Genomic DNA, 9,464 nt, shown 5'->3' with positions numbered 1-9,464 from the left:
CAGCAGCCCTCAGTCAGAGCAAGAAGCAGCCAGGTAAGCTGCAGAGACCCCCCCCGCCCCAAAACAGTCCAGTTTTATCCAGGTACAAGCTCTCCCTCCTCTGCGAGGACAGATCTGCACGTCGTCCCCCCAATAGCTAGCAATCCAAAACAGTCCAAAAATTCTTCCTCTTCCTCTTCTTCCGGTGATGTCAGGGGGTGTGGCATATGCAAATGAGTTATGCTAATGAGCTCCTGCCCACACTGATTCTTACTGACTCCCACTTTGGGTTGCTAGCTTTTAAACTGGTCCCTCTAACCGTCCCTTTAGTATCAGCCTGATCTGCTGCAAACGACAGGCGACGCTATCGACCTCCGTGCTATGAAAAGTTTCCACTGCCCAATCCTAAAATTAAGCTTTTATCAGATGCCCCCCCCATCCCCAGCCAGTTGCGACCCCTCCTCGACATCCATCTCCTCCTTCAGTCACCTGTTTCTTCTGCTCCTCTTCTTTCTTCAGTTTGTCTATCACTTTCTGGAAAGAAAAGGAAAAGGATTTGAAGCGGCTACTCGGACGGGGGAGCCGTACAGACAGTTGAGGCCATAAAATAAGAGGAAGAAGAAGAGAGAAGAAGAGATTGGATTTATACCCTGCCCTTCACTACCCAAGGGAGTCTCAGAGCAGCTTACAATCTCCTTTCCCTTCCCCTCCCCACAACAGACACGCTGTGAGGCAGGTGGGGCTGAGAGAGCTCTGATAGAAATGGCTCCTTTTTCAAGAACAGCTCTTATCAGAACTACGGCTTGCCCAAGGTCATCCAGCAGCTGCAAGTGGAGGAGTGGGGAATCAAACCTGGTTCTCCCAGATTAAAGTCCGCGCACTTAACCACGACACCAAACTGGTACGAACAGTACAGTTAAGGAGACATATCTGACTAGACTGCTGGAAGAAAAATGTGTTAAGTTTTCACAGGCCTGTGGCCACTGTGGGGCCTCCTGGGCCCCTGGGCCCTGACTTCCTGTCAAGCCCCCCCGACTTTTGGAAAGAAGCAGGGAGGAGGCTGCGGCCTCCCCCCTCCTTTCGTGAGGTTTTTTTTTTAGCTCGGCCTATGTGAGTTTTTTAAATTCTGTTTTTATTTCAGTGCCCCCTGTCTTTTTAAAAGGCCCCCCCAAATTAAAAAAAATCCCGGCTACGGGCCTGAGTTTTCACACTGCACAGCGTCCCTCTTCAGAAAGACTGGGTAGGCAGCTGATCTGTCAGTGGCAAAAAACTGACCCAAGAGAAGATGAGAACGGTGCGCCACAAATGATTGTTATTTACTTGCCGAACGGGTAAGGTGCCAGCAAGATTTATAAGCAGCCAGAGTGGGGAGACCTCTCGCTCACGGAGACATGAACATGCCTGCGAGAGAAGAAACCCTTTCCCTGCTGAATCAGACCCTTGGTCCATCAAATCCAGTCAGGCTGGCAGCCGCTCCCCAGGGTCTCAGGCTGAGGCCTTTCCCGTCACCTACTGCCCAATCTTTTTAACAGAGAAGAGATTGGATTTATACCCCGCCCTTCACTCGGAGTCTCAGAGCGGCTTACAATCTCCTTTCCCTCCCCCTCCCCACAACAGATGCCCCGTGAGGCGGGTGGGGCTGAGAGAGCTCTGAGAGAAACTGCCCTTGAGGGAACAGCTCTGAAGGAACTTATGACTGACCCAAGGTCACACCAGCAGCTGCATGGGGACAAGTGGGGAATCAATCCCAGTTCTCCCAGGTTAGAGTCCACGCTCCTAACCACTACACTGAACTGGCTCTCAGAAGAGGCAGGCAGAGCTGTATAAAAGAATTCTCTTGGCCTCACCCATATGCTTGGCGGTACAACTCCGTTTTACAGGCCCTGTGGAAGTGAACCAGGTCCCGCAGGGCCCGGATCTCTCTCGAAACTGCATTCCACCAAGCTGGAGCTACTGCCGAAAGGGCTCTAGCCCTTGTTGAGGCCAGGCAGATATTCTTTGGCCTTGGGACTGTCAGTGCGTTGTTATTTAAAGAGCGTAATGCTCTCTGGGGGGGTATGCCAGGAGAGGCGGTCCCTAGAACTGATCTCTGTACTCTGGAGATCAACTGTCATTCGGGAAGATCTCCAGGGCTCACCTGGAGGTTAGCAACAGCAACGGTACAACACACAGTAAAAAGTAGCAAAGATTAACAAAAAAACAACTGTGAGCTGAATCCCCCGCAAAATATTCACAAAGGAGATTTCATCAAAGTGAAACGCATCTATTGTCTGGAGTAAATCTATCCATATAATCTGTCATGGGAAAATGTAGAAGACAAAGAATAAATGTGCAAGAAGAATATCCAAAAAGTCCAACACTTTTCCTTTGGTAATTTTCCCAGTGTTTCAGCGAGTTTGGTGTAGTGGTTAAGTGCATGGACTCTAATCTGGGAGGACCAGGTTTGATTCCCCACTCCTCCACTTGCAGCCACTGGATGACCTTGGGTAAGCCATAGTTCTGTCAGAACTGTTCTTGAAAAAGGGCAGTTTCTGTCAGAGCTCTCTCAGCCCCACCTACCTCACGGTGTCTGTTGTGAGGAGGGGAAAGGAAAGGAGTTTGTAAACCGCTCTGAGACTCCTTTGGGCAGTGATGGGCGGGGTATAAATCCAATTTCTTCTTGTTCTTCTTCCTCCTCCTCCTCAGGAACACAGAACAACTACTGAGAGTCTCATTCCATCTCCTTTTAAGATAATGCTTTTGTGTTACTTCAACATTGGGCAAGGTCTCCTTAGCTCTAATCTGCACCTTTAAAGGCTGCTTTAATAAGAACATAAGAACTACTTCAACATTGGGCAAGGTCTCCTTAGCTCTAATCTGCACCTTTAAAGGCTGCTTTAATGTATCAGGACCAAAAGATGCTTCTACATTTCCCGATGATGGATTATATGGATAGATTTATTCCAGACAATAGATGCGTTTCACTTTGATGTAGTCTCCTTTGGGAATATTTTGCGGGAAATTCAGCTCACAGTTGTATTTTGTTCATCTTTCTCACCTGGAGGTTAGCAACAAAAGTGAGATACATGGCTGAAGCGAATAACAAAAGAAAGGAGGAAATCCTCCATATGATTAAACCTCCAAAAATACTTAAAAGCAGAGGTCATTTCGGGGGGGAACGCGGGGGAACGCAGTTGACGCATATGACGAAGCCCCGCCCCCTGCTTCCGGCCGCCCCGCTTCCAGCCCTCATTCAGCCAGGAGGAGGCAGGAGAAGAGGGAGGGTAAGTTGCTTCCTCCCCGCCTCTCCCCACCCCTGCCTGCCTGGGGCCAGGGAGGGCCTTGGCGGGGCTTCCTCGCACTCCCGCTGGCCTTGCAGGTCCACCGCCGGGTCCCTGATGTCAGGGGGTGTGGCATATGCTAATGAGTTATGCTAATGAGTCCCCCTAGCTCTTTTTTAATGAAATGACCCCTGCTTAAAATACACTAAATATAATGCTTACATAATGTATAAAACACTATCAATACAAATCTTGAAGTTCATAATAATAAATTGTGCAAACAGGGAAAGATCCAAGTCCATGAGTCACAGAACAGAGGATTCAAATGTCAATTGCAAATTCAAAAGTCCACTCGATACACCAACAGTACTTCAGGTGAGCAAAACCTTCTGTTCCTGAAGACTTCAAACTCTTTTCACATTTACATGGATTTCAAGATTTGTATTGGGATTGTTTGGTATGTTTGTTCTTGCTGATTATGTAAATAATTTGTAAGCATTATAGAAGCACAGAATCACAGAGATGGAAGGGATCTCCAGGGTCATCTAGTCCAACCCCCTGCACAATGCAGGGAATTCACAAATACCTCCCCCCCACACACACACACCCAGTGACCCCCTGTTCCATGCCCAGAAGATGGCAAAAATCCTCCAGGATCCCCAGCCAAACTGGCCTGGAGAAAATTTGCTTCCTGACCCCAAAGTGGCGATCGGCATTTTCCTGGGCGTGTAAGAAAGGGCCACGAGAACTAAGCCCTGAGGCAACCCTCCCTGCCCTCCCTCTCGTGATCTGCCTCCGTTCACAGAACCTAAATCAACCTGATGGAACCACAGTATAAGGATATATACAATAAACAAGGGGAAATTGTGAAAGAAGACACTAATTCAATACAGATAATTCATGGCCCCGGTCACACGGCAAAGTTGCCACGGGAGAGGCACGGGAGTCCCGCGGATTTTCCAGGCGCGATCTCACCCCAACATCTGGGAAGCGCAGTGCTCCTGTGGCGAACCCGTAGGTCCCCGCCGAAGGTGCAGAGTTAAAAACTAGTACCTACGAGGTACTAGTTTCCTGAAACCGCGGGCCAAGGGCGGGCGTCTGATCGCATTCCTGGTGGACTTACGTGGCATCTGGTGCCCGCCGCTGTTCGTCTCCGCAGGTTATGCAACAGCGCCCAACAGCGCATGCGCACAAAGAGCTATTGCTAGTGCGATCGTGTAGCTTGGCTTCTGTGCTGCACTGCAGGATACTCATCTGATTGGCATTTCCCTCGACCGGGATGTGTGCTTGGGCAGCCGCGCATTAGTTTCCTCCGGGGGAATTAGCCACGCCTCCCCCACCGCGATATCCGGCCCATGTGACCGGGGCCCATGAAGTGAATATCTTCTTAATCAATACAAAGCAGTACAAAGAGGTATTACTATAATAAAACTAGTACAAATACATATGTTTGAAGCAGAAGTAAGTTGAAGTTAAGTTGAAGTTGACAACATACTCCGGAATGACCAGTGTCGTTTCGACGTTCCTTCTTCTGAACGAAGTTAAATAAATTGATGCACCTTATAAGAATATATAATATGAATGTGACAGGAGATTACTAACTGTGCTAAATTCCTGTGTATCCAATTTAAAATTCAATAAAGCTATTTGTGACATACAACTTGTCTCTGCTTCCTGATGTAGTTAAACGGTAGAATCACGGCTGACCGCCAAATACAATGCTTCAACATCTACAAAACAAGCAATACATTAGTCCTACGTTCATACATTCTTACACAAACCTTCATACATAATAAGCCTTCATACATACACAATAAGCGTACCAATCCATATTCTTGAAACCTTCATTCTAGTCGGGCAAACTTGTAACCAAATGGAGTGCCTTAACAGGTGTATTGCGTTGTGCGAGTTAAATACCTATACCCACACTCAAGCACTAAGTATCCTAACATTACTTACAATACCAGAAAATCAGTGACACTACTTTAAGAATACAGCCAAAATGGAAATTACTAGGATAACATTGCACAAATGCCAAATATCCTGGCAAAACTTGCAGTCTCATATAGATGATAATAATCCTAGCTCAATTTATAACATCGGCACTGAAGGCTAAAATAACAGTTAGCTGTATACAATCATTAATTATCCTGACTCTACTGCCAGGATATTTGGCGTTGTGCAATGTTATCCTAGTAATTTCCATTTTGGCTGTATTCTTAAAGTAGTGTCACTGATTTTCTGGTATTGTAAGTAATGTTAGGATACTTAGTGCTTGAGTGTGGGTATAGGTATTTAACTCGCACAACGCAATACACCTGTTAAGGCACTCCATTTGGTTACAAGTTTGCCCGACTAGAATGAAGGTTTCAAGAACTAGGAATCTGGATTGGTAAGCTTATTGTCCATTACCTTAGTATGTATGAAGGTTTGTGTAAGAATGTATGAACGTAGAACTAATGTATTGCTTGTTTTGTAGATGTTGTTGAGGTTATTATATTTGGCGGTCAGCCGTGATTCTACCGTTTAACTACATTAGGAAGCAGAGACAATATGTCACAAATAGCTTTATTGAATTTTAAACTGGATACACAGGATTTTAGCACCGTTAGTAATCTCCTGTCACGTTCATATTATATATTCTTATAAGGTGCATCAATTTATATAATCTCAGTTATATAATCTCCTGTCACATTCATATTATATATTCTTATAAGGTGCATCAATTTATTTTATTTCGTTCAGAAAAAGGAACATCGAAACGACACTGGTCATTCCGGAGTATGTTGTCAACTTCAACTTCAACATAATTTCAACTTACTTCTCTTTCTCAGTTCACAGAACCAGCATCACTGTCAGCATTACCAAAGCCACCGGATCATCTGCCAGGTCTTCCTCTTCTTCCGGATCTGTATCTGGGGGAGGGGGAATAGAACAGACTGACTGTGATTCCGCTAGCATAAAGGAGGTCTGGAATTCTGCAACTAAGACATTTAAGTTTGACGGCCGGGAAAAGAGAACAACCTATGAAAAACAACCTATTTCCCCCACTAATTTGCAGTACAGTTAAATTTGCATGCCCCCCGCCCCCTCACTGCCCAGAGATTCTGCAATCCAATCCAGGGTTGCCAGCGTCCAGCTGGGGTAAAACGTGGAAAATCACCATGTAACAACAAAGACAAGGTCCATGATTCTGATACACTACTATAATTTCGTTCATTAATTAACTACTTAATTCATATACTTGTAATATGCAGGAAAGACTCTAGTGTAACCTGATCTCCAGTTCAAAGGACCGGACTCTGGGGAATGTGAAAAACCTGAGACTCTTGAGAATTGCTAACATTTCAAGTGGATGATACCAACCTTCGTGGACCAAGGATCTGATTCAGAAGAAGGCGGCTTAACGTGTTTGTTTTTTTCTGGAGAGAGGCTGTGAGAGAGAGGCTGTGACTCAGTGGTAGAGCATCGGCTTGGCGTGCAGAAGGTCCCAGATTCAATTCCCGGCATCTCCAGTTAAAGGAATTGGGTAGTAGGTGACGGGAAAGACCTCTGCCTGAGACCCTGGAGAGCCGCTGCCAGTCTGAGTGGACAATACTGACTGTGATGGACTCATGGCCTGGTTCAGGAGGAGGCAGCTTCATTTGTCTGCATCCATGTATGTAAGCCACCTTGTGTCCCCAAGACAAAGGAAGGGAGGAAGGAAGAAAAGGAGGAGGAGGAGATCGGATTTATAGCCCGCCCTTCACTACCTGAAGGAACCTCAGAGAAGCTTACAATCTCCTTTCCCTTCCCCTCCCCACAACAGACACCCTGTGAGGTAGGGGGGGCTGAGAGAGCTCTTTGGAGGACTGCTCTTGAAAGAACAGCTTCCACACACCCCTAATGTAGCCAATCCTAATGAGTTCCTGCTGTTGGGTGTGGCCTATTATGCTAATGAGTTCCTGCTGGGCGTGGCCAACTCGGGAGCCAGCCGGAACTCCGTTCCTGTGCGTTCCTGCCCAAAAATAGCCCTGCATATACTTATAATATGCAGCAAAGACTCTAGTGTAACCTGATCTCCAGTTCAAAGGACCGGACTCTGGGGAATGTGAAAAACCTTTCTCTGCCTGAGACTCTTAAGAACTGCTAACATTTCAAGTGGATGATACCAACCTTCACGGACCAAGGATCTGATTCAGAATAAGGCGGCTTAACGTGTTTGTTTCTTTCTGGAGCGAGGCTGTGACTCAGTGGTAGCGATTAGGCTGAGAGAGGCTGTGACTCAGTGGTAGAGCATCGGCTTGGCGTGCAGAAGGTCCCAGATTCAATTCCCGGCATCTCCAGTTAAAGGAATTGGGTAGTAGGTGACGGGAAAGACCTCTGCCTGAGACCCTGGAGAGCCGCTGCCAGTCTGAGTGGACAATACTGACTGTGATGGACTCATGGCCTGGTTCAGGAGGAGGCAGCTTCATTTGTCTGCATCCATGTATGTAAGCCACCTTGTGTCCCCAAGACAAAGGAAGGGAGGAAGGAAGAAAAGGAGGAGGAGGAGATCGGATTTATAGCCCGCCCTTCACTACCTGAAGGAACCTCAGAGAAGCTTACAATCTCCTTTCCCTTCCCCTCCCCACAACAGACACCCTGTGAGGTAGGGGGGGCTGAGAGAGCTCTTTGGAGGACTGCTCTTGAAAGAACAGCTTTGAAATAACTTGTGACTGACCCAAGGTAACACCAGCAGCTGCATATGGAGGAGTGGGGAATCAACGAATTTGACTACCACCTTTGATGGAAGTGACACGCATCCTGACAAATGGGATATATGCAACCAGAACAATTTGGAGAATTTGCACAGCTACCATCTATGGCCCAACATACTAACTTGTAGCAAATGCAAAGCATATAAGAAAGCAACACCTGGTCACATAGATATATACGAAATTATGAATGCATGTATTTTTGGAAGTTTGTCACTGTAAAATAAAGTATACTGACCACTGATGAAGGCCCGAAGGGGCCAAAACGCGTGTGGTCCTTAGGTCAAAGGTTTTACCCATCAATTGGATCTGTATAACAATCAGCTTTGAATGATATAGCTTTGAGTCTGATATTTAGACTATTTCTTTTAACCTTATATATGTTTTATTCATGTGTACACCATAATAAAGGAGCTGTGGTGGCTCAAGTGGTTAAGACGCTGAACTGCAGGCTGTGGAAGGTCAGTAGTTCAGCAGTTCGAGACCCGGGTGCCGCATGAGCTCCCATCTCTAGTTCCAGCTCCTGCCAACCTAGCCGTTCGAAAGCAAGAAATTGCAAGTAGATAAATAGGGACCACTTCGGTGGGAAGGTAACAGCGTTCCGTGCGCCTTGGTGTTTAGTCATGCCGGACACATGACCACGGAAACGTCTTCGGACAGCGCTGGCGCTTCGGCTTTGAAACGGAGATGAGCACCGCAACCCTAGAGTCGGATTCGACTGGCTTTCGAGCAAGGGAACCTTTACCTTTACACCCTAATAAACATTTGTATATTTTTATAATAGTTTATTTGTTAGCTTGACCCTCTTAGCTCGCAGCTACATTTTGGGTTGAGTCCCCCCCCCCTTTTTCCTTCGGAGTGGGGAATCAAGCCCGGTTCTCCCAGATTAGAGTCCGCGCTCCTAACCAGTGGGAGAAAGGGGGGGGGGTATAAATGAAGGGAATAAAGCGAATACCTGTGGATGCCCCTTTCTCCCAACCGAGGCGCACAGTGTTCCTGACCATGCATGAAGACCCATCTCACCTTCCATCTGATCCTTGCAAAGAATGATGCGCTTGCAGGCCATATCGTGATTGTTACTGAACCTCCGCATCAGGATCACCGCATCTTTGATGGTCACCTTCCCGTAGAACTTCTCCCGCAGTCGGCGGACACTTTTTTCCAGCTGCCCCAGAATGGAGAGATTGGGGGTCAGTCCGTTGAGAATCATAGAATCACAGAGTTGGAAAGGAGCTCCAGGGTTATCTAGTCTAACCCCCCTGCAGAATGCAGGAAATTCACAAATACCCCCCCCCCACACACACATCCTCGGTTACCCCTGCTGCACCATGTTCAGAAGAGGGCCAAAACCCTCTGGGATCCCTAGCTGAACTGGCCTGGAGAAAAACTGCTTCCTGACCCCAAAGTGGCGAGCGGCATTTCCCTGGGCGTGCAAGAAAGGGCCACGAGAACCAAGCACTGAGGCAACCCTTCCTGTCCTCCCTCTCAT

General features: G+C 47.1%; 1 protein-coding gene across 1 annotated transcript in view; it reads right to left on the bottom strand.

Annotated features, from left to right (window-relative positions):
• The window catches only part of LOC107107616 (chromosome unknown open reading frame, human C19orf66), a gene marked incomplete at its 5' end in the record, with an annotated part of 31,982 nt that extends 22,842 nt beyond the window's left edge, over window positions 1-9,140 (bottom strand). Inside the window, 3 exons of the mRNA XM_015407924.1 lie at window positions 469-513; window positions 6,105-6,154; window positions 8,999-9,140. Of these exons, the coding sequence (XP_015263410.1) occupies window positions 469-513; window positions 6,105-6,154; window positions 8,999-9,140 (237 nt within the window). The remainder of the gene's footprint in view (window positions 1-468; window positions 514-6,104; window positions 6,155-8,998) is intronic.
• Between the last annotated feature and the right edge of the window lie 324 nt (window positions 9,141-9,464).

Source organism: Gekko japonicus, unplaced genomic scaffold (assembly GCF_001447785.1).
Source record: "Gekko japonicus isolate JY-2015 unplaced genomic scaffold, Gekko_japonicus_V1.1 scaffold4971, whole genome shotgun sequence".
In the NCBI taxonomy this organism is placed as follows: domain Eukaryota; kingdom Metazoa; phylum Chordata; class Lepidosauria; order Squamata; family Gekkonidae; genus Gekko; species Gekko japonicus.
The sequence above is the reverse complement of the archived record's forward strand: the minus strand, read 5'-3'. Positions and strand labels throughout refer to the sequence as shown.